Raw genomic sequence first — 25,846 nt, 5'->3', positions numbered from 1 at the left:
GTGAGGCTCAGGATAATGAGGAGGAGGAGAAACAGAGGGACATCCTCACCAGGCACCAAGATCAACATCTCAGTTCCCAAAGGCTCAGACAAACCAAAGTCCTCGCTGCAGGGGCAAAGGTTGGGAGCAGTCACGGGGAATCCAAAAACAATGATTATGAGAAACTGGGGCGGAGGGCGTCCCTGAAGGCATCAAGTCATGGGGGTAGCCAGTTCTTCCTCCCAACCAGGGTCTAATCTTCAAAAGAAGCTTTGAGTTTCATTAAAGGCAAGGTATTTTTCCCATGTCCCCCAAGAAGCCAAAATCTAGCTGTACTGGCAAGAAATGGTTCTTTTTGAATTTACAAAAATTGTCCCATTTTCACATGCTCAACCTTGTTTGATGCTCCAAATCTGCACCAGGTAGGTAATCTAATGTTTGCTTTACAGCTAAGGAAAAGGAGGGCCCTGAGAGGTGGGGTAATTCACCCAGGAGCACACAGCCAGGATTTGGGAGATTCGTTTTTTGAACCTGGGGAGATTATTCAAACTTTGTCTGTTTTCCTGGCTCCATGTGCCTCTCAATTTCATCATCATGCCGTGGTATCAGTCCCTCCGTCTCCACAAATTTTATGTTCTGTAGGAGAGAAGGGTGATTCAGAACTCACCATAAGGTTGGTTCCAGAGTATTATTTGAGATTTTCCCTAACACTGTTGTCTGATAGAGCTTTCTGGGATGAAGTGGTCTGTACCTGTGCTGTTCAGTATACGTGCTCATGGGGCGGGGCCGAGGCACTGAATTTTAAACTATTTCACTTCACTTTAATTAATGTTACTTAATTAGCCACCTGGAGCTAATGGCCACCACCTTGGACTGTGTGGCTCTCTGGGACTGTATGCTGTAGGTGTATTTCAGTTTTCTTTGCAGGAGTGAACAGGACGAATTAACTCCAAAAAAGGGTTTGCGTTGGTGTAGCTATTCTAAAGCAACTTGGGGAAGGTGTGTGTCATAAGGTCAAATGGGGAAACATGTCACAAATTCTCCCTATTAAAATCGGTAGATCCTCCAGAAGACACAAAATTGTCTAAAGCAAAGAACAGCAAATCACAGCTCAGGGGCCACGTCCAGCCCACAGCCTGTTTCTGTAATGCTGGGGAGCTGAGAATGAGTTCCTAGATTTCTTTAAAGGATTATAAAAAATAAAACAAAAACAAAAAAATAATACATGGCAGAGACATAGGTGGCCCACAAAATCCTAGAATACTGACATGACATTCTAGCTCTTTATAGAAAAGGTGTGCTGATGGCTGATTTTAAAAGTCCATTTTATTATTGAAAATACAAAATGGCAATATACATGTCACTGTTTGTAATGAGACTTCCCCCGTGAGTTTAAAAGTAAAAGTTTAAAATAATTCTAGAAGCTGTATAATGCATGGCCAACACCCTTCATTTTTAAGTCGCACCATCAGTCACATCACCTACACAGTTTTCACTCTATTATATTCACTTTTTATCATGTCATATGCACTTCATGTAAATATGTTAATGGCCTCATAATCTATTGTTTAATGATATTACATTTTAATTTATCCCCCCCACCACATTGTTGGGTACTTAGGTTGATAGCAATTTTTCAAAAATATGAAAGAAAATAAATGTCCTTGTATACAGTAGTTTTATAGAAAAACAAAAATTAATAAGTAGAGAATCCGACTACCCTATAACAAAACAAAAGGGGAAAAAACTAGCATCTTTCAATAAGGACCTTCACCTGTCAGTTCCTTAAGCGACAGTATTCAGATTCACAAGGTCGGCTGGTACTTTGTACGGGGAGCCCACCATAAGACCCCTCCTTCTCCACTTGGGTTGCCAAGGGACCCTAGATCGTTTCCGTCTTGAGGCAGTGGTGCCGTGTATGAAGATGATCTGCCCCTGCCGAAGGCAGGTCGCCGAGCCGTCCTTTCTACTTCAGTTCTCTGAGTCAGCAATGCCTTTTGGTAGGCGGTTTCCATTTGGAACATTCACTTATATTTTCTCTTCCAGATTAAGGTGTATGTGCTAGTATGAAGTCACACCCTATTTTCCATAAATAATTCAGCCAGAAAGTAAAGATTCATTTTTGCACGCATCACGTGCGTGTGCGTGCACACACACACATATATAATCTGGGGACCCACACGTGGTCACCTAAGATCCTTTTCCTTTCTCCAGGTTTGACACACACAGGGCTGAGAGCCACATGCCTTGTCTTTGAGGTCTGAACGGTGTGGCCTCTTTTTCTCTAAGAATCCAGCCTTCTTCCCAACAGCTGAGGCTCCCTTACTTCTCAGAAATTTTTTACTCTACACCATGTTGCAACTTGAAAAACGCATGTTTCTCATTTTTATCGAACCGTTGTGCTCCTGAAGAAAGGTGTGTTATCAGTTACACTGTTGTCAATCACAGACCCTGTGTGTTTGCTGACTTCTAGAATTATTCCTGAGTTTGTACTTTTTTCCCCATGGATCTTTAGCCAGCCTTGGATGCTTTAGACTTAAATTGCCCCTCTGCCTCGCCAAATAGCTAATCATCTGTAAATAACACCCTTAAATGCCGTAGGAGAGATAGTTTTTAAAGCAACCCTGCTGAATTAGTCTGTAATGAAAATAATTCCTACTCAAGTTATCTGGTTTTTTAAGATGCAGTTTTGCATAATGGGTTTTTTCTCCCCTTAAGTGAATCATCCTGTTATATGACCCAGGACATGAAAACAGTAAGAGAAAGATTTTCACTCAGGGCTCAATGTCATTACAAACGAATCCCACAGAATCTCCCATCGCAACCCCACTGAGTCCAGTTTTTCCCCCTCTTCCCTGAAATCGATCCTTCTGTGAAACCCTAGTTCCAATTGTGTCCCGGGGACATCATGCATCCCCTTACATGCCCTAATAAACCACTCCCATCCAGAGTGTATCAGACTTAAATGAAGTCTGAGCAAGACTCCAGAGCATCAGGCAAAATCAACCTTGGACCAAATGGAAGATATTTACTATTACTATTTTGTCTTAAAATTTTACCTTTTAGTCAACTAAATGAAAGGAGTTAAATAAAATTCTTTTATTGATTTTCAAATAATTTTAATTAATTACTTAACATGATGCTTGCTTGGAGGAGGTCAACAGAGAGGTTTTATGAAGGTGGGGGTCGGGCTAGAAGGCCTGCTCAGTGCCCACCCCAGCCGACGGCCAGGGGTCTGGAGGCTCCTCCTGTTGGGGGAAGGGCGTATCATATTACCGTCCATACTGTTTGCATACAGTGGATGCTGAGTGTCAAAACCGGCTCCAGGCAGAGACAGGAACATACCACCTTTCTTCCAAATGAAGACATCACCTCCATTTCTATTAGTTGAACTATCCAGGGGTAAATCATTGGTTCCAGGAATGGGGAAGTCCACTTCCCATTTGGATTAGCAGAGCCACCTCACAGCCATCCTCATTTCCATATGGAGTAGATGTGCCCAGAAGCAGGTAAATGTTACCTGCTTTATTTTGTTGTCTTTACAGTTTAAGCATAGATTTTAAATTACAAAAGTAGCATGTGCTCACTGTAATGAGGGCATCAAGCAAATACACATGCACACACACACACACGCATATACACACACATATCCATATGGAATAATGTAATAATATCCCCCAATCCATCCCCAGACACAAGTCTTTCAATAAATCCATACTGACTCCCTGGTAAGTATCTTTCCAGATTTTTTTATTTTATAACAATGCAAAGAAGGACATACACACATAAAATGGGAGGTGTGACTAGTTTGGTTTTATACAGAAGCGAGTCAGTAACACGTCCATATTATGTGCACATTACACACGTTAATCACGTTTTCTTTCACTTAATAACACAGTTTGACTGTCTCCCATTAAGCCTTTCTGATATTTTCATATTGTCCCATGGTCTGGATGGTCCACAGTTCAGGCAGCCATCTCTGTCCATGGTCATTCAAGCTACTTCATTTTCAGCCTCTCCCTAAAGGCTGCAGCAAACATCTTTACATACACTCAGACATCCCAGTGCTCCAGATTCCACATGGAGGGTCCCAAACACAGGATCGTCAGCCCCATCCCACACTCTGGCTCTTTTTCAATTTTGCTAGCCAAGTGGGTGAAATATGACACCCAGTTTGCTCCAGTTGTGTTCACCCTTCTCCCTGTGACGGACAGCACCTTTCACCTAGTTCAGTGTCATTTGGATGCTACCTCTTGTGGATTTCCCATACACAACTGCCCGTTTCTTTACTGAGTTTTTCTCATTTTTTTAATTCACATGGAGAGAGAATTATTCATGAGAGACAGTCTCTACAAACACCATAGATGTTACGAACGTAATTCCTGTTTTGGCCATTCCATTCTGTGTACATTCCACTCCATATTTTTAATTGTATAGGTAGATAGATGTAGGTCCTTTCTTTTGTTACCAGCTTTAGGTATCACTTTAGATGACAAAATCCCTGTCGGGAGAAAGTTTTGTTTAGCACTGTATTTGTCTTCTCAGGCTGCCATGACGAAACACCATGGACCGGGCAGCTTAAGCAGAAAAATTTATCGCCCTGGTTCTGGAGACCGGAAGCCTGAGATCAGAGTACCAGTGTGGTGGGTTCCCATCAGGGCTCTCTTCCTGGCTCATAGATGGCTGCTGGCTCACTGTGTCCCCACATGGCAGAGAGAGCATGCCTTCAGGTGTCTCTTCTTATAAGGACACTGATCCCTTCATGAGGGCCCCACCCTCATGGACTCATCTAAACCTAGTTCCCTCCCGAAGGCCCCATCTCTAAATGCCATCACATTGTGGGGTACATTTTGTAATGTCATCACATTGGGGTCCCTCATCATCATACGAATTCAGGGGAGGACACAATTCAGTCCACAGCAAGTACCTTGACAACAGGTTCCTGTTTTATTTGCCAATGGTTAGAAAAGCATTTTCCAGCCCTGTATGGCCCCATAGGCTTATCCACACAAACAGGTGTATTTTCACACGGTTACACAGAAGCCACAGCTGAATTTTCAGATCCATGTGAGGACAAATCCTAACGTAGAAAGTAGATGACTATTAATCCCCGCTGAGATTTTCACTCCAGACAACGGAAAAAAAAATGATTATATCTATATATAAAATCAAAGGCAAATGCTCAGGAAACTAAATGTTATCAAAAATGCAAAAGCATCTCCTCCTTTATTAACTTTTATGAAACTCAAGGGCAAGTGGTAGTGGCAGAGTTTTAATTGATGTATTGATTGCAGATTTTATGGAAGTAATTGTGTGGAATTCATAAAACAATGATTTAAGTGGCAGAAACATACATAAATCAGGCCCGCACTGCTCTACTTTAGGTAATTGATAGAATTTCCATTGGTTTCTGTAATTAAAGTAACGACCTAAATTAATTTATGGCTTCCTCTCTCTCCTGCCCAATACAGAAAATGTCAGTAGACGGAGTCCAGTTAATAGAAGGTGCCGGTACAGGTCACTGTGCTACTGACACATTGGTTTAGAGAACAGAGCCTTCTTTCTCTCTCTCTTTTTCCAGTAACTCAGATCTTTGTGGTGGCCTCTGAGAGACTTTTTCTAGTATTTTCTGGAGGACTCACTTAAAATAATAATAATAATTAGTGCTGGGGTGAGGTCAGGGAGGCACTCATTTCAGACAAAATTTAAGGAGGCCCCCAAAAGATAAATAATATTTTTACTTTTATTTTTTAATGGAGGTATTTGGGATTGAACCCAGGGCCTCGTGCATGCTAAGCACATACTCTACCACTGAGCTCTACCTGTCCCCACAATTTTTTTTTAATTGAAATTAATGGGAAAAAAATCCATGATCAACAAAATATCAAAATTTTCCATGAAGACAAGATGAGTATTATTATTTTTTCTTTTGCTTTAAGATCTAATATGACTCAGCACAGCACTTTTTTATTTAAATTTTGAGGCTCTGTTCATCATGGACTTTTAAATATTAATTTTAATTTTTTTAATTGCATTAAAATATGATTTATTCTAATTACTGGGGGTTTTGGTGCCCTCTCCTCCTTACATTTTGCACCCAAGGCGAGTCCTGAAATAATTTTAAAAATGATAATAATTATAATGATCATAGTAAGGGATGGTTATTGAGCGCTTACAGTATGTCAGGCATTCGGCTAAGCCCTTCACATGAACTTCCTCACTGAAGCCTCACAAGAAGTCTACGAAATAGGCAGGATTATTATCACACTAGAAACATTAGAAAATGTAGGCTTCGCAGGACTGAGGAACTTGACCATGGTCACTCAGCTGGGTCAACTGTGAACCCAGCCTCACCGAATCCTGGGCCTTCCCTCATAACTGCTCTCTAAACTTGCACTCCAGAGGCCCTGGGCTCTGCTTCTGGAATATCTGAGCAGAGAGGGGTCAGGTGGACCCTCTCAGCAGCTGTCCAGCCTCTACATTCAGGCCCCAAGGCTGTGCTTTCCCCTTCCCTTCCCAAGGCCTCTGAAGCATCCTTTTTTTCCCCTGTCCGACCAGGGATTGACAAAATTGTTATTTGAAAGGTCAGAGTACATACCTCCAGCCTCATGGCACAGCTGGTCTCTGTTACAGCTACTCAGCTCTGTCCGTACAGCTTCGAAGTAGCCGCCGACAGTGCGTAACTGGATAAGCTGTGATGGCACTTCCCAGAGCGGTTTATTTACAAAAGCTGTCTTCGGGCCACAGTCTGCAAACGTGGTGGCCAGGTCATCACCCCTCTTTGAAAGGGCAGGAAGCAGGGCAGCTGGCCGCCTGGGGGCAGAGGGGAAAGGACACTTCTTTTCTACTGCACCTCATGTCACTTTTGCATTTTGTGCCATTTTATCACAGTTGAAAACAAGTAATGTCTGGTAGGCCCGTAAAGAGACTGCTCCTCTCCTGGTTCATATCAAACAAGACATTTGCATAGTCAGTCTAGAGCCAGCAGACTGACTTAGCTTTGCTCTCACAATGAACAACAAAGCAACAGTTCCGAATCTGGGGGCGCAATCTCGGAACTGACGCCCTGCCCTCGTTTTCCTTGGATGAGGGGTGCAGCTCTGTCAGCCTCCCCAGGGGCCCCCGTTCTCTGCTGGGCTCTCCCGTTTCTTCCCACACGCTTCCAACCAGGTTGGTCTAAAAGGCCCTCTAGACTGGGTCCTTCTAATCAGGAACCAGTGGCCCACTCTTCCCATGTCTATGACTCAGCATTTTAGGGACAACATACCTAAGTCGCCTCTGTCATCATCTCTGAAATCATCCCTTCCGTTCCTTACTCATTTTAGCCATCCTTTGATGGGGGGGGTGGGGGGTGAACTTCCATTTCTTCACTCAACTGATCTTTATCAAGTCATTCCTACAAGCCATGTTCCTATACCCACAAGTCAGTCTCTCCAGTGCCCGCATTCTCGTGGGCAAGACGGCAAATAGACAGATGCATCACGCTGAGGTCTCAGAATTGCAAACACCTCACTCAGGGAAATTTGGGAGGCCACGTCCAACAGGACACTTACCCACGTTAACAGTGCCGCTTGAACGCCTCTTGCAAGGTGAGCTCAATAACTGCTTTCACCATCATTCGGCTCTAGAGATGGACGCACTTGGGCACCAAACCCGTTTCCCTCACTGAGCCTCCCAATGGAGAGATCTTGAGGAACCTACTGTGTGCAGTGCTCTGCCTGTCACCTCGATCGATCGTAGCACATGCCCGACTTAACGGTCACTTAGTTGTCCACCACTGGACGCAGCTGTCCCGCTTCTACTACCCCTGATGGGTGGACCCCAGGCACCATTCTTTCTCCATCCCCGAGGCACCATCTATTTACTTTGCTTCATCCACCCTGCTTTCCCCAGCACATCTCTGAGTTATTAACAGGTGGTTTGAAGAGATTTTGTTTAACTAGTTTTTACGTTGACTCAGTTATTCCCCCAGGACACCTGTTTCCAGAACAGGTTCAGTTGCATTTGCAATCCTTGCCTCCACCACCTCTACTGGGTTAGCGACATCTGTGCCTGCTCTGGGTGACTCTCAATCGCAGACCACTCGGTTGTTACCTTTCTGTCTGTTTCCCCCTCTCCCCCCCCCTTTTTTTTTTTTTTTTGGTTACCAATTTCAGGAAAATTAAAAAAAACCAAAAACACTAATTGAACCCCTCAGTGGTTCCCAGGGAAGAATCTGCAAAGAAGCAGCCGCGATTCAGACAGCTGCTCCCCCAGCGCTTTGGTTATTAATCTCCATGCGGAAGGGGAGCTTTTGTCTCTTTTGGATGAGGGTCTCACTTCTGCAAAAGGCTGCCGATTGCAAAAACTACCATCCCGTGGTGTGCCCCCAAACATCTTATTTGTCTTGATAGTTCTTTCACAGAAATACATGTGACAGATAAGGAGTCACTGGAGGATGGTTTGCTTTGTGTCAGACAGATATTAAAACAATAAACTACGTTGCCCTGGGACTTTGGTGCGTGCACAGCCAGAGAACAAGGTGGAGATGAGACGTTTCTGAAAGGCAGTGAGGCAGTTGTTCTGGGGGAATTCCCTGGAAACCCCAAGTCCTGTGATAGCATTGACAGAAAGTACTTTTTAATGCCCCCGTTTTCTTAAGAGGATCAACACCCGGCCTGCTGCAGCTCCCCCCATTTAACTCCTTGACCTCGACCATGCCCACCTTCCGCCAGCCCTTGGCAGAGGCAAGAGGGAAATTCTTCAAGGGAGTGAAAAGCTTATTTTAAGATTTTATTTTCTAAGCACTCATCTGAACTCCCATTTGCTTTCTCGAACTGGTGTGGATTTAAAATGGGGGAAAGAAAGCTATTCTGAGCTTAGCACTCTGAATGTGCAATTGGCAGGGGCCAAAGATAAGATCTTGTTTGATTCCTGGAATATAAAGGTAGGGGGGCAGCTTGATGCAATGGTGCAGGTCTGCATGTTCAGGGACCCTGGCTTCGTAAAATCGAGCCAAGCCCTCTCAAAGTCTGCAGCGCTGGGAGGGAGCTGCTTAGGATGGGCAGCAAGAACTACCAATGACACATAACTCAAGCACCGGCGGTGGGTGTTTTTGGTGCTTCTTGCATAAAAATGGGTCCAACAGGGTTGGGGGGCATAGCTCAGTGGTGGAGTGCGTACTTGGTGTGCACAAGGTCCTGGGTTCAATCTCCAGTGCCTCTGTCAAGGAGGGAAAAAAAAAAGCCAGGTCCAACCACAGAGGTAACCCCTTCCTCCCCTTGCGTTATGGCTCTTCAAAAGCACATCTCCCTGCACAGTACAAAGATACATGAAAAGAAGCCGAGCTCGCTTCCCATTGGAGGGGAAGGGGTCTGGAATAGTTCATTTAAACATGTGCTTCACTAAGAGCTCCAAAAACACTATTTTCTTAAATCAATTTCATTCATAGAGAAAGTCTGACATGCCAGGAGCTATTTCATTGCTACTGGAGAACGCGGCAGGGAGGGTTAACAAAATGCCATTTTCCAGGCCAGAATAACACATCGCGTATTTGAGATGAATCTCCTTGGGTCTGGTCTGCAGGTAGTGCAGGCTCTTGACACCTAATTGCTTTTTATGTACAAAACACACCAACATACGAGAGCCAAGTCTATGGACACACCTGCCCAAGGATATAGATCATCCCCACCCTTGCCAGTTGCTACAGGGACCTAAGAAATGTTTCCCAGAGATCATTTCTTGCCAGCAAATCCTAGACCCTAGTACTGGTTTGACAGAACTCTCCTGGGGCAACAACGTATTTGCACAGGAGCTGGCTTCGGGCAGCGCTGGTCTAAATTGCGGTGGGATGCTAGTGGTGTGACCTTGGCCGAGTCTCTTTGTCATGAACATGTTCCTGAGTACCTGCTTACCCGTAGCATCAGACGAGATCCTGTGTAAACAGCCTTTCAGGCTGCTCGAGGCATTGCAGCGCCTCCAGCAAATGGCTATTCTTTACTTCTCTTTCCTCGAAGCCATCTTCTCCAGGTGCTTTTGAAAGTTCACCAAAGAAGCTGGTGTGGAAGGTTTATGGTAGTCTAATGCCTGGACAACTGGGCCGTTTCTGCACGGTCCTCCTTGGGTCTGTTCTATGTAAGGTTCTGGGGAGGGCTCCCGCTTGGATATCAGGCAGGTGATGCCTGGGCCCAGATAGCACCTGTCCTCCAGGTTTGCTTGGGGTGTTGCTCAAAGGATCGGGACTCAGTCTTCATGTCTAGAAGCTGGCTCTCCAAATCAGATGGGCTTCAACACGAACTGACCAGCCGTACCCACAGGGATGGCTGGAAGTGAAATGAATGATGCATTTGCATCTCGTCCCCATCCCGTAAGCCACTGCCAACCCCCTCAGAGGACCTCATGTTCAGGAGCTGCAGTGGTCCTAGGGAACCATGGGAAATCCAGCCCAGCATAAGGAAGCTCGTTTATCCTACTTGCCAGGCTCCCTACCTGGAGAGGCAGTTCACCCAGCTCACTGTCTTAGCCAGCTCTTCACTAGATCATGAATGATTTAACAATTGAAACTTTACTGTGTGTATGCACTCGATAAAGTAACTATCTATACAAATTATTAGCCCCCTTGTTTTTTTCTCCACAGCTGCCCTCCCCCCAAAAAAGCTAAATTGACACAAGTTTTGTCAAATGACTAGATTACGGTAAATGCCTTCGTCAGAATTAAAATAGATCTCAGCATCTCACGGCTTCGTGTGTCTCCAGCATTCCTTCAAAGGGCAGAAAGCACCTTTATCGGTGCCTGCTGAGGTCCTTCAAGTTGAACAGTCCAAGACTGAGATTCATTCTCATTTTCCTGAGTGAAATGTTACAAAAATCCTTCCCTGGGGGTGATGTCGATACTTGTGAGTAGACAGATCACAAACAAGTCTTTTGCAGAGGAAAAGCCTATGGCTGCACAGGCAGCAGCAGTGGCACTAATCCGGCCATTTGAAACCTGGAGAAAAGGGACAGCCACTAACTTCGGGAGGCCAGCGGGAGTCACGTGGCAATTAGAGAAAAACCAAGGCTGCTGTCCTCATTCAAAGTCCCAAAGACCTAAGCAATGAAAGAATATCCGTGTGCATGGGTTTTGTTGTGGCTTTTTGAATTTGTTAAGTTGGGACACACGTCTGCTTTGGGAACACCAGACTCGCCGCTCAGAATACATCCCTGTGTCTGCATTGTGTTTAGTCTTCATTATCTCTTTTTTAAGAAATTGTTTCAACCTAGATGACGCGTTTCTTTTCTTTCCAAGAAAGAGACTGTTTCTAACCAAGTTGTGAGTAAAGTGATACTTCATAACAGCATTAACCAAAGGATAGTGTAGAGAAGAAAGTGCGACACTCTCAAAAAGTCTGAAAGTTTCTTATTCAGATCGTCCCAGTCTTAGAGAAAATTTCTCGTTGAGTTTAGTCATCAGGAGCTCATTATTTTTACAGTAATTCGGTTTGTGTGTATCACACCATACTGGTGTAACCATGTCCCCATCGCTGGGAGAGCCCATTTCCCCAACATTTTTGGTGTGTATGTGACCCCTCTGATGCCAGGTCACATTCAGATGTGGAGACAAACCCCAGTGGAGAAGGGGAAACAGCTTGCCGGGGACTCTTATCGGGAGCATAAGTCAGGAGTGATCCCATGGCCTGTATCCACTTAGCAGAAAAGGAGCGAAGCCCTTCCAGGTGTTTTGAAATCTCAGAACATAAATATAGAACAGAATAAATGGCACCTACCCTCCTCCTTTACCCGCCTGCCCTCGACAAGGTCTCGGGGAGGCATGTTATATGGGTATAGGGAGCTGATGTAGCAGCTTGTCCAGGCAACAGGAGGCAAGTAAAAACTGAGAGCCTCTAAGGAGCATGGGGAGAGTGGAAGTAGAAAGCTTTTGCCCAGAGCTAACATGGGATGCCCTCTTTCTAGCTGCCTCATGTAATAGATGACATGGTGCTCACTAGTGTTGGATCATTGGAGAGTTTCTAAGCTGCTCTCGATCTTCCTCTCCTCCCCAGAAAAGTGTAGATAACAAGCATACGTAGTTCATGTGGTTTTCCGAAGAGTTCTTGAGTTGCTCTTTGGGTCTGGTGATTGGCAAGTGTCAGTGAATAGTAGCTGTTAACTTCACACAGTGGAACCTCCTGCAGCTAATAATGGTGTACAAGAGGATGGAATTTCGCCAAATGTAATCACGGCTTTGCTTGGGTTATTTCAGTTATCACTGCCTGAACTTTTAGACAAGTGAGGAGGGTCCAGAGTCCCTCCTCACTAATGTCCTCATTAAACCAGGTTCTCTTAAAAATCTGCATCCTTCATAAACAGCACCTTAGCGAACTGTCACTCATTTTTCCCCTGTAACAGAACTGCTATGGCATTCCGACTTTATCTGACAATACAATCAATAGACATTTCGGTGGTTACCTGGGGCCCGGTAATCCTCTGGGTCCTGGAGACACAGTACGGACCGAAATAAAGTCCTCAGGACACCCCAAGGGAGAGAGAGATAACAAAGTTGCAGTCAGATAAGGTGGTAAGAGACTGATAAGAGGGGAAAAAAGGAGTGATATTGTTACCCCAAAAGGAGAAGGGAAAAGACCCCAGTTCTTGTCTCACCTGAAAGATAAGAATTCGTACGGAAGAAGGAAGCGTTGTGTAGTGAAAGATTTTAAAGGTTTGTTTAGCAAAGGGAAAACTCACCTCCAAGAACAGGAGGCAGGCTGCTCCAAGGGTGGGTAGCAATGGTCTTTGTTCGCCCCTCATACCCTCGCTTAGAGGTGGTCTCTTGATGGATGGATGGCTTTTACCCGGGGAATCCTTAGTCATGCCCGCCCCCTTTTGCACACGTCATTACTCATGATGCACACAGAAAAACCCATGGTGTTGGGAGTTGGGGAGCTAAACCACAACGCTAATTATACTACAATGAGCACTGGGTCGTGTCCATTAGGTCCTTGTCGCTACCACACAGTTGCTGCTATAGGGTTCTAGCCGGTTTCTTGTTGGCACTCACATAGAGGAAGTAAAGCCCCTTTATGCTGAAAGCAGACAGAATGGCACCTTCAGACTATTCTCCTCCTCCACCTATCCTGCCAGTGCCCCCACTTACCTAAATACCTAACAATATGATAGTGACAGCAGTGGCTTTGGGAGCTATGGGGTAACACTGAAAGGAAAAGCCTTTGGGGGAGAAGGTGATATTGGAACCAAGAACTGAATTAGGGAATCAGCTCAACTTTTAGAGGCTGGAAAAGGCAAGAACTTTCAGAATTGAGAAGCAGTGGCCAGAGGAGGCTGGAGGAAAATGAGTCATTTTAGCCTTTTACAGTAAAGATTCTGGTCAATAAATTCTTAGGCAATCAGGCCAGCACAGTGTCACCATCTTTTTCTCTTTTTTCCCTTTGAAACATGCGCATCTCTCTCCAAGTTCAAGTTCTTGCCAATGCCTTCTATGCATCCTAATCAGACCTGTAACAGCCTAGAAACTTCTGCCTAATTTGGATTTGACTAAAACTTTTGTACCATGACGTTATGTAAAGAGATTCAATTATGGTGCGCAATGTTTTGTGAGTAACTACCGCCCATAAAAAGTTAATTAATCAGGGCTGTGTCAATTTCCTTGTGCCATGTCAATTTGCTGCCAGGTAATTAATCACTAATCACCCACCAAGCAGCAGGCCGGGGGGACAATCCACAAGCCATTTATTGTCTTTCCCCAAATAAATGGCACGTGCAGCCAGGAAGAAACACATCTTGCCTTTCATAATATTTTTATCGACACTTTTGCAAGTTGTAATAGGCGGCCGCAACAAGCAGCTGCCGTTCAATGGAATATGAATATTAAAGAAACAAATGAGCGGAGATTTATAGGACATTGCGTTTCTGTTATGTCAGTTTTGAGATTAAACCGAGCAAATGAACAGTGAAAAATGACTCTTCCATGTGGAGAATGGTGATTAGACTTGTACATTAATTAGAAATTTTTGTTTTCCTATTCAATGCATTTCAAATGAGGATGTCCTATAAGGAACGGTTTGTCCAAAATGTAGATTTATTCACTTCTAAACAGCAGTATTTAATATCCACACGCATTTTAAAATGAAACAAGAGCCGATGCCAAATGTGCATTTCAGGGATAAATATATATACATATGAGAACCAGAGAGTCCAACACATTAAGTGGCCGTTGGGGTCTTTGTAGAGACTGCATGGATGGAATACTCCCTTTTTAGCCTCGAACCTTGAAAATTACTGAATTTTAACAAAACCAAGAGCCTTCCCATTTTTGTTTTGACCTAGAACTAAATATACTCCATCGTATTAAGGTTTCCATTTAACGTCATTTAAAGACAGTGACCTAGCTGTGCATAAATTGTGTCATAAACCAATTTAAGTGCCTTTATTTGAGATTTGTCTTGAAAAAAAATCCACAAGCATTTTTGCCATTTGGAAAAAAACCATTGGGTTTAGGCTTTTTTTTTTTTTTGACAATCCCTTGTGACGTGTATCCCACAGTGCTCTGCCTCTGAATTGAGCTGGAGCTGGCTGCTTATTTCGCCTCGGCATGTTACCTATTAGGCCACTTCGTAATTTATTGTCCGGCACATGGTACGAGAGTTCTCTCAAGGGGTAGTCCTGCAGAACCGTGAACCTGCTGTTGAAACCACATCTGCACCCCCAGAATTGTGTAAGCGTGTATTTCCTACCGTAAATTACCCACGGAACAATTCAACCCCAAATGCACACAAACATGTCTCAGTTTTAAAAGATTTCAGAGGTGGGGGGGACCCAGCATTTCTGAAGCAAAGGAGAGGAAGAGCGGACAAAGAGAGAGAGCTCCCCCCTCACATCCATTCTAATGGCACACCTTTTCAGGGCATCTGGCAACCTCATGCAAATTCAAACCCACGCACAAACGCAAAGAATAATTGCCCGTTAAAGCAGTTGTATATTTTTATGGCTTTGATGCAGAATCTGCCCCCCTGTCGGGTTTTGCATCTGCTACTCTTACATCTCTCCCAGAGCTCTAAAACTTTAATATGCAGTTTATAACCCTCAAGTATTTTCCACTGGTTTTGTGTTTCTTCTCTTGGGATTTCCGGGCTGCTGAGATGATCTCATTTGTGTTTATTTTCTAAGGTAAGCACCACATTCGTAAAAGAGATGGAGGGGGAGAACACACGTTCATCACTGTAAATACACTGAACGTGGAGCTCATAGGAGGCGGGGGCTTTGTCTTCGAGGGGGAGACAGGCAATAAGCAGTTGACACTTTGGTAAATGGCCCATTTGGCTGGTTGATACACCCACACATCTTCCGTTTAAAAATGTTGATTTGACTTGATACTTGAGCACATCACAGCATGCCTCTTGTTACATCCCTGAAGTTTCCGTTTCATTGAGTTCCACAGTGGAGAACTCCTTATTCCCAAGAACTGAGATGGTTACTCGGCTAACCTCCTCAAAATATGCTCCGGGTATAAATCTCGCTGAAGGTTGGGAGTGGGTGGGCTGGGAATGTCGGTGTGCCAACAAGATGTGCCACTGGTACTTGCTCCAGAAGCTCTTGCCCTGTTTTCTTTGAGAGAAACTCATCTTTAGCTTATGAGCTAAATCCAATTTTCGTTGCAGTGATACCAGATTTTTCACTTTGATTCATGCTGGATCAGGTTTAAGAGGGAACCTTTCCAGTATAATGAACCTATGGTTTTTTTTCCCCTCCCTGGTCTCCCTTACGCCAAGAACTAAGGATTTATACTGTATCCACGTAGGAACCTGAATACTTTCCATTGTTTCCCACTGATGGTCTGTATACATGCTTATTAGCTTGAAGTTCAACTAGAAAAAAAAATCGAATCAGCGTAGGGGTTCAGAAATGCCTATAATTTAGTGTCTTTGCTTTCTAGTATTGTTCTTTAATTAACAAAGAGGCATTTACAAATATTGGACAGGGTGACAGGTGGGTGACTTTTATTAGCATTGATTTACTCCGTCCCAGAAATAGAGAGGACACTGTGAGCTTCCGCCTGGCATTTTGCATTGGACTTATTAAACGTTTATGCCCACTTACTGAACCCAAACTCCCGAACTGGAGCATTGATGGATAACATGGTAACTTTCACTCAACAAAAGATACATGTCACATCACAATGTGAGCACATAATTAAGATGTCTTCTTTCTACATAGTTCAAGCATAAAGTCATTTTCATTTTGTTGAATCTATATCTGAATCATCTGCCCAAGGATTTGCTTCAAATATGCAGTTAACTGTGTCCCAGCATCTAAGGCCAGCACACCTGGTAGGCAAGGAAAAAATAATAATAATAAATCAGTTCCTACCATCCTATGTGAGTCTAAAGGAAGCCTGCCAAACAGTTGAGGGTTCCTGCCCTTGAAATTAACCTTCAGTCTTAGTGGCAAGAGAAGAGAGCCATACTGTCCAAAACCAGTCACAGGGGGGAAAATCCCCTAGTGGAGATGGTGGAGGCACAGCTTCAAAGCAGACGAGTTAGGAATTATAAGGGTTGCTATTTTCCATTGTTCCTTGTTGCACACATTTATTGTATTCAGAGACTGAGATTGGCTGGGTTGTCAGCCAGTCATGATGGAGATCCAGTGGGGTCATTTGCATGTTGTTTATCTGCAAATCGTGGGCAGGATACTTTGCATAAAGGAGAGTGGTATGGAAGGTGAAAGAAGGAGAGTAACCTTGGTTTGCTATCAAAAGACGTCCAGGTATGGTGTTAGGTAGCTGATACCTGCACTGTGCCAGGCAATCTTCTAGATCAAAGAGCAGAACAGATTGAGAGCCCTGCCCTCCTGGAGCTTGCATTCTAGCAATGGTGAGAGTCTTTGTCCTTCATTTCTGTGATCCAGGCTACTTGATTACTCGTACAACCCAGAAGGGTCACAGCAGCTCTTAAGAAGGAGACTAACTAGAGACTTCACACAGAGACCCCTTGGCCAGCTCTAGGCTGGCAACAAGAAGGGGACAGCTGAGCAAACCAGCCACCTGGGAGACCCACAGGCTTTCTCCACGAAGCCTCTTCCCTAAGCATGCACTGCCTGGACCCTCCTCGTTTTACCCAAGGGCACTTGGCCTCCCAGGAAGTTCATGTGCAGTCCTTCCCATGTCCCTTTCACAGCATGAGAATCCCTCTCATGTGCCCTGCTAGGAGGAGCCCAAGGAGCTTGGTGTTAAGACCCGCAAACACCTTATCCTGCATCAGAAAGATTATTTCCTCCTGCAGCAAATGAGGTCCGAAGTGGAATCCTGCCTCTGCCCTTTTAGCAGCTTGCGTTCCCCTGGCTCTACTGCCGAGCTTCTGTTTCATGTTCTATCTCAACATCTAAATCCTCCAAGAATTATTGTAAAACCTGCTTGTCGCTGAGAGGGATCTTGTCTCGCTCAGTCTGCGCCGCAGCCGAGGATAATGAATGGGTCAGCATAATTACCGCGTCTTCTCACACAGGCGGCCAGCTGCTCTGCCAGATTGTGAGTTTTTTTCGTTTTCTTTATTTCACCATCCAGGGTGTTCCTCTGAAAACTTCATATCTGAACGGTAGCAAGACAGAGTCGGAGTCACAGGCATGCTTGCTGGCTCGTTTTCTCCCCGGTTCTGAAGCCAGCATCCCGTATCGTATTACTCCTGACCTTTGATGGTGTTAGGACCCCCCCACTTTCCCCATGGAGGTTTGACACCTCTCTGCAAATCAACCGCATGAGCTGAAACACTGGCCAGGAAACATGGGTGCTGGGGGCCGGCAAGCGGAAAGTTAGGTACAGCTGTGTGATGTGTCTTCAAGGACAGGTTTCGAAAAAGGTTAAGGATAACCTATATGGCCTTCTCAGACACAAATCGAAAGATAACATCTTTCTGGCTTGGTAGTTACAATCCTAGCATTTTACCAGCATTGTGAGAGAAGGATGTGGTAGAATCTACGAAACAGGCTGGCTGGTGGCCAGTGGAGAACACGCAGAGAATTCCAGACAGTAGTCAGTCAATCTTTACTTCCGGTTCAAGGGTGATATTCCGGTCGGTCCAAGAAAGGGTATAGAATTGGGAATGGCCCCTGTGGGAAACCCACTCTCTTCCTCTCCCCACCCTCTGCCACCCACATGCAGCTGCAAACTTGCTCTGTCCAAGGACTCTGGGAGTAAGGGGAAGAGATGGGGTGGAGTGTTTCTACTCTTGCACGTGATGGCAGGGAGGGGGGAAAGCCCCTCTTAGCGGTTTGGATGTAGGGCGGAGGCAACTTTAGGTACACAAGATGAGAGGAGAGAAAGGAACAGGGAGAGAAGATTCCCTGAATAGTCTGCCAGTCATCTGGCTGGACCACAGCCCTCAGCTTCATCCACTTGTCCATGTACTTAAGTCATCTGGAACTGACTGTGTGTGAGATCTAGACCCTACTGTGGACAAAATCAGGAGCTCCTGCTGACTTGGGGAGGCACGGGGACAAGCAAAGATGAATGGGATATGGAGGGAGGCCTCAAGGAGCTTGCAGATGAACAGAAGAGTTACACGTAGTAAATGACTGAGTCTCTTCTCAAAACCAATACCCATGAGAGGTTGGGTGTTCTGCAAACTCAAGCTCCTGGAAGAATGAAGTTTGGGGGTGCTGGGTTAATGGCATTCATACACTTCCCTCCCTATAGGACTTTCCAACCCTTCAATCTAGATCTCCTGGGACAGCAGTCTCCTAAATGCATTTTCCTTAAAAAGCACCCCCTCCGTGGGATGCAGTGCGGGCAACCGTGGGACGGGACGAGCATGGCCAGCACAGTGAGGGCTCTGAGACTCAGAGAACAGAAGAGCAGGAGGGCAGAGGGATTTTCCAAAGGCTTCATGGGTCCTGATGCATTAGGATTTGCAGACATCCGGGCAGGACAGACATCCCCAGCAGAGGCAACCTTATTAACTACCAGGGGTCTCGAGCATCACGCTTACTAAGGGCCCTCTTGACTCCGCACTGAGTCAATCTACTCAGAGAATTTTCCCCCAGGGAAGAAAACCTCGCCCACACCATCTTCGTAAGAGTTCCCAGACTTCTCTGTAATTATAATTGTTGTATAAATGGATTTATAAGCTGTACAAAAGGCCAGGGGGCTGATGGGACGTCGGTAATAATTTGCTTCTTAGAGTATGAGGGGTCTGTACACTTATGATGCATACACTTGCCTGTGGGAACGCTGTAACTCAAAAATTTTCAGCAAGCAGTTTATGTACATAAGGAAAAATATGGGAACGAAATAAAAATGGGATGGGGAAAAGCTATGAATAGGCAACTAACATTTACTCACAAAGTTTGGCGCCAGAGATAACTACGAACACACTGAAATATGTATGTATAGATACATTTAATTATATACATTATATACATCCTCACACATAAGAAATATGCACACGTACATATTCACAGACACACACGCACACTTACACACACATATACAAACCTTCTCACAGAAGCACGCATACTTATAAACGCAGGCATACACATAAGCACATTGTGTGCTCATCCCCAAATACATTACACACAATATGCATATGTGTCTTTGTGTGTGGATAGATACATGGATGATAGGTAGATGTGAGAACGCATCGCACATACATCGGACAGTTTACCTCTTTAGAAGTTTAGGTGTGTGCAGTGAGCTTTTCCTCCCGTTATTAACGATTCTTTGTGAATGGCTGCCCTTGCCCTTGGGCACACGGACCACCAGCTAACTAGCCCATCCTCTCTGGAATCGGACCTTGGTCTCCTCCCTCTTGCCTACCTTTAGAAGCCCGACTCCGGGAAGGAAGGGGGCCAGGTGTCCAGCCCTGGCCGGCGGGGAGAAGGATCGTGGGTCGGGGAGGGGGTGGGGGGCGCCCTCGAAGGCAGGTGTGCGTCTGAAAGCCTGCGTTCTGCTCTCTCCTCTCTCGCCCGCAGTGCCCGGCTTCCCGTATCCAGCCGCCACCGCCGCGGCCGCCTACCGAGGGGCGCACCTGCGAGGCCGCGGCCGCACCGTGTACAACACCTTCCGGGCCGCGGCGCCCCCGCCCCCGATCCCGGCCTACGGCGGGTAAGTGGGGCAGCGACCCCCGCAGGGGCCCTCCCGCGCCGGCCCCTGCCGCGAGCGAGCGAGCGAGCGCATGCCGGCCTTGACCGCCCCGCCGGAACCGCCCAGCATGCAGCCCGCGCGCTTGCCGAGCCGCACCTTGCAGAGTCTTGAAAAATGAGTGTAATTTGTCTTGTCATGGTTGGTGCCTTTAAGCATTCTACATGTCACATGTTGTTATGGAAATTCTCTTTGAGACTGAATGCTGGAGAACAGAGAAACGGTTACAGCCAAAGACGTCTTTCTGATGATTGCAAACATCTGGTGATTAAGGAGGTTGGATCACATGTGCCCCTTGAATCCCCTCTGCGGAGGGACGGGAGGTTTTCAAACGTAAAAATCACTGGGGTGGTCTTGCTGCCCTCCCCAGAGACATCTTAACGCTTCAGGGTGTATGCACCTTTGGCCCAGAAGAGAAAATTAGGTGTGGAGTCCCATGCAAACTCTTCAAGTTCAATGAAATCCGAATTAAGACTCGTTTAGCTGGATTTCCCAAAATGGCCTTGGCCTTCCTTTACCTTCGTGGAGGAAAATGCAGAATAATTTGTCCCCGGTGGCCCGTTTGGTCTTTTTGTGCCTGGGCTTTGTTATTGCCAAGTGAATATCAAGGAATGATGGTGAATGCTCAAAAAAAAAAAAAAAGAATTGATACTGTTGTGATAGGCTGCAGTCTTGAAATGCTACCCTTTCTGCCTTCCTGTTAGGAATTCTCCTAGAAGATTCTGACCCCTTCCCCTGGAATCAGAGAGAGAGAGGGAAGTCTCTAAGGTAGTGGTCCTCACAGGACATTTGGAATGTCTGGAGACGATTTGAGTTGTCACAGCTGGAGCAGGGAGGTATGAAGGTACCTCGTGGTTAGAGGCCAAGGAAGCTGCCACACATCCTTCCCTGCACAGAACAGCCCCCTGCCCCCTCCCCCAAGACCCAAAAGTTATCCAGCCCCAAATGCCAGTGGCACTTCTTTAAGGAAAACTTTCGGCTATGCCCACCACAATCTGGCATGAGGATTCTCTGGCCAGTGACTGGCTTTCTGGTCTGCAGAAAGAATCTGGCTATATTCAGGATGATGTGAAAAGGGTTAAATGCATTCTCTTTAGCTCTGCAGCTTATAGAATTAGCCTAGATCATCTCTATTATGCTGATGACAAAGGGAAATACTCTTTGTTCATTATTTATTCGCATCTCACCCCTTCCAAAGTAGAGCCTTTGAAGTGTTTAAAAAAATGCAATGAAACCAAGTTAAGAAAATTAAGAAATGAAACTCAGTGAAATCATCAGGAAGAGAAAGTAAAAGCAGAGAAATAGGACAATGTCCATCATTTCTTGTGTTGACGTTAGATTTCGGTCAATACTGCTGCAAAGAAAATGTTTATTTTTACCAAGAAGGTGGAGGATAATAATGAACCAAGGATAAACTGGCCCTAAATTCTCCCGACCCTCCAAAGTAATGCATCTGCAGGTCCAAAGTCTTCTATATCTGACCGTGTGTTGTAAGGAATCATTGATAGTATAATCCGTATCTTCAGCGACAGGACTGAGCCCATTTTATAGATCCAGAAAAGCAGAAACAAAGATTTATTATTCCCAAGACCACATAAAGAGTTATGAAGAATAAAAAAAGTTAAAGTTACTCTCTAGGCTCATGTAATTTCTAAAGCAAGATTCATAAGCCATAAATGCAAAATTACATGTTTACATCACATTAGTTTGTCTGAAAATCATTATCTTACCTTAGTAGATGGTAATTGTAGCTTTTGCATCTACTTCCCCTTGGTATCTCACTACTATATTAAACAGAAAAAAATAAAATTATATGGCTTATTCTCACATGAACAATTCATAAAAACCTCAGAATAACACACCTGCTGTAAAATTGAAATTTGCTAACTTATAAAGAACTTGCTCTTTGCTGGAAATAACCATGCATAACTAATTAATGCCACATTCACCAGGGAGAGGCCCAGGCATCTCCAAGCGGTAGAACCTGTTCATAGTTTGTGACTGCTTCGACCATGATTTGATTTTAATATTTCAGTGATCTTCCTAATCATTTTGGTTACAATGGTAGATGGTGCCTCTTTGCTGACAATATTATGGCTGGAATTCCGAAACCACACTTAGCAGGAAGATACAATTCTCCAGATGGGAGGAGTAGGAAATGAGGAAGGGCTTGGGGTGGGGGGCGGAATCCATATCTGCAGGGTCCATAAGGGTAGAGTACAGGTCAAAAAGGAGGAAATTCAGCTAGATGTGTGAGTGTTTTGCTGGATTACAAACTGCCTGGAGTGCTTTGGCACCAAATGAAAAAGTGTGAACTGAGCATCTTCATTGGCTCAGGTTGTAAGAGTCTGTAGGGCATCAGGGGAGATCATTTTGGAGAGAAGAAGACCAGAGCAGGACACAGAGCAGACACTGGCTGGAGTAGAGAGAGCCCTGATCTGTGAGCGTGGAAACAAGTAGCAGAGAAGTTGGAAACTCACTTCCATTTCCAGGAAGTGACATTATCAGGATTCATGGGGTCCCAGAGATAGTGTAGATTTCCTATAGCTGTGTGTCTTCAAAGTCCTCTAAGGGAAGAGCCTCCAGATTTGACTAATGTCTTTCCTCCAGTTCAGTTCAGCTTAATGCTGCTTCTCTCAGCTCCAAGCACTGTCTTGCACTAAGGATGCTGAGACACATGGCATCTTTGGAAGAGTTTCTTACGGTCAGGTGCAGGCGCCACCACAGAAGCTAACAGTTCCAATGAATGTGATCAGTGATAAGGCAGGGTGTTGAGTGAGCACCAGGGAGGGTCTCAGCCCACCCTGGGTGTTTAGAGAAGGCTCCCAGCAAAAGAAGAAATACAGGACGCATTTAAAGCCAATCACTCCCTAAACTGCTATGTTAAGATCACATTCTGCAATCCTCCCTCACATCCAGAGATCCTCATCTTTTTTTAGGCCATCACCTAGCAAACTGCATTTAGTAAGGAAGAATTTATTTTTCCCATCGTCACCAATTGAAGCCCTGTCTGTCCACCTAAACCTCTGTTCTTCATGAAGTATCCAGTATGAAATACAGTTTGTTACTAAAATTTCAACCAAAAATGCGTCATGCAGCCTATGTCCATGGATAGCTTCCACTTTTATTTTTTGAACAATTGGAAAAAAAAATTTCCACAGACCCTCCATGACTACCTTTGTAGAGCCTTGGGTGACCTTTGGAAGGATCCAACATCAAGATAGTCACATAGGAGCATTCACTAAGGATGCCCTTATATTTCATCTATTTCCTTTTATTGATTTGTTATTTTTTTCCCCATCACTTCCTAATATTTTCTAAAACCCCTCCCAGCAAGTAAGGAGTATAGGTTATGAAGAACTCTAATCTCCTCTCCACACAGCTAAATAGACGTTTATTGGGACATGAATACATGATCATGCCTGGGGTTGGGTGGGGGCTGTGCTTGGACCATGGAGGGATCATGGACATGGGGGTAAGCCCTAGATTGAGCCAGTCAGCTCCTTATGGATTGCCAACATTGAGCGAGAGTGGGTGATGAGTTAGAGGGTTAATCCACAGAACTGTTACGGTCTTTTAAGACACAGACTACAGGGCAGGTAAGATTGGCTCCTGCTGCTCTATCTCAGACTGCCCTGGGTAGCAGACTTCACCTCTGCAGGCACGGTTGCCTTCGCAGGAGAGGAGAGACTGTTCCTGCCATTGTAGGGTTGATAGAGGATGAAATAGGGAGGTCCATGTAAGTTTACAGCTGGATCAGTTCCATCCAGCAACACGTGCTAAGTGAACTGTAGCTACTGGTGTTGCTGTTGATACAGTTATTGACTTTCTATTAGCTGCCCATACTCTTCTCTTTTCCAGGGTCCCCTAATGCCTGTGTTGAGTACCCAGGCAGATCTCTCTTTCTATGCATCACTTTCTCCTTGGCTGGGGGACTCCAGCCGTTCCCAGACCTCCATCCCCCCGTGAGCCACAAGGATGGCTTTGGACAGAGGCCCTTCAATAATTGATGGAATATGGAGATTGGAGATAAAATAATAAACAGTGGACAGTCTCAGAGAGAACTGAATGGACCATGTCGTCCATATTTCCCCTAGCGTTTGATCCCAGAGTCAGTTTCTATAGACAACAACAACGTTTAGTCTGTCTTCCTATGACTCATGTTTGGGAGAAATTAGCCATTGAGTAATTGCTGCAGGCGGATGATCTGTGGATGAAGATGGCAGGTAGAAGTGTCAGATACACATGCGCCAGACTCAGCACATCTGACGTTAGAGGACGGCAGCTAAACCACAATCCTCTCCCCCTAAAACCTCCATGAGATTGGCCTCACCGAGTTCTTGTTCTTAATTAGTTAATTAATTATTAAACAACACCTTATCAGGTGCCTCCTAGGTACCAAGCCTATTGTATGGAGATGCAGCAGGGTCCCTTATAGAGAACCATAGGAAATATTTTTTTTAGTTATTATCCTACATTAAGCATCCAGCATTGGCTCTAGGGTTTTGGTCTTGGTTCTCTGAGTATCTTGCAGCAAGTTATTCTGTGCTTTTTCAGGTAATTAGTTATGACATATCTCTGTACAACTCCTCAGAGTTGCCTTGAGCAGCATTTTGAGAAGACTGTGCTACTTGGGGTGTAGGAAAGACATGGTAACATCCCAGGAAGAGACTTAACTGTTGGCCAGTGCGAGAATGAAAGCCACACACAGATCCCTTGGGAGTGCGTTCAGGTTTGGTCCAGGAGGAGCCTCTAGGGCTGTGTTGTGGACCTTTCTTTCTATAAATCAATCACGCCTTTTGGTTTTCATTTACACATGCCGCATCCTCACCTCGTATTATCTGTTGCTTAGAAACTTTCTCAATTTACACCAACATCAAGAACTTCAAAGTCAGCATCCCCTTTCACAGAATACCTTCCAGAATTCTTTCTAGCTTCTTAGTTTGTTGTTTTTGTTGTGAATTCTTATTTACATCCTCAGCCAGCTTTAAAATGTAACCTCTTACATTTGAAAAAAAAAAAAAACTCTTAATTGAGTGCATTTAGACGCAAACACTGTTAAGTCAGTGGTTCTTACATTTGGGGGGAAAGAGTGAAATGTCACAGGTGTTTTTGATGATCTAATTAAAATATGTATTTTCCCCAGGAAAATGTTGGTGTACACACAACACACAATTCTATACAAATGCCAGGGAGTTCATGGACCCACCTGATAGCCATTCAAAAACAACTAGATTTGAATACACTAAAAAATGTATTTTCCACTTGGAATGGGCAGTAAGATAGAGCAGCTTTAAATAATCTTTCCTTCAAGAATATATTTGTGGTTGGGACATATTACATTGCACAAACAGACTGTATACCTTGGGCATCCCATACTTTCTTTCCTTTTTTATAAGGTAAACTAATTTGCCGTAGTGCAATCATCCCCTGCTTGCATTCATCCAAATATTTAACTACTGTTACTGCCTTTCTAAGAAAATGAGATGTGCATTTGCATTATGTTCTTGCAAAAGCAGATTGCCGTCCCGAAGTGATTGACAAGCAATACAATTACCTTTGCATGGCTAGACAGACTGCCTCTGCATTCAAATAGGGCTGCACCTGCTCAGTGCATGAGGGCAGCTCCCTTCCCTGGCGACGGGGCTGTGACTGATTTATCTGTAGCTACGTACTAGACATCAACCCCTGCCCTCCTTTCCCTCCGTATCTGATACTTTAAGTGCATCTCTTCTGTGGGGTTTTAAAAAGTATGTAATGTGT

General features: G+C 44.8%; 1 protein-coding gene across 3 annotated transcripts in view; it reads left to right on the top strand.

The window, feature by feature from the left end:
• Window positions 1-25,846, top strand: part of RBFOX1 (RNA binding fox-1 homolog 1) — a 1,384,890-nt gene that overhangs the window by 1,309,128 nt on the left and 49,916 nt on the right. For all 3 annotated transcript variants that reach the window (XM_072942258.1, XM_072942257.1, XM_072942259.1), the window contains one exon: window positions 19,915-20,047. In XM_072942258.1, coding sequence (XP_072798359.1) covers window positions 19,915-20,047 — 133 coding nt within the window. The remainder of the gene's footprint in view (window positions 1-19,914; window positions 20,048-25,846) is intronic.

The sequence above is a fragment of the Vicugna pacos genome, chromosome 18 (assembly GCF_048564905.1).
Source record: "Vicugna pacos chromosome 18, VicPac4, whole genome shotgun sequence".
NCBI lineage: Eukaryota > Metazoa > Chordata > Mammalia > Artiodactyla > Camelidae > Vicugna > Vicugna pacos.
Note: the sequence above shows the minus strand (reverse complement) of the source record. Positions and strands in the feature narration are given on the sequence as shown.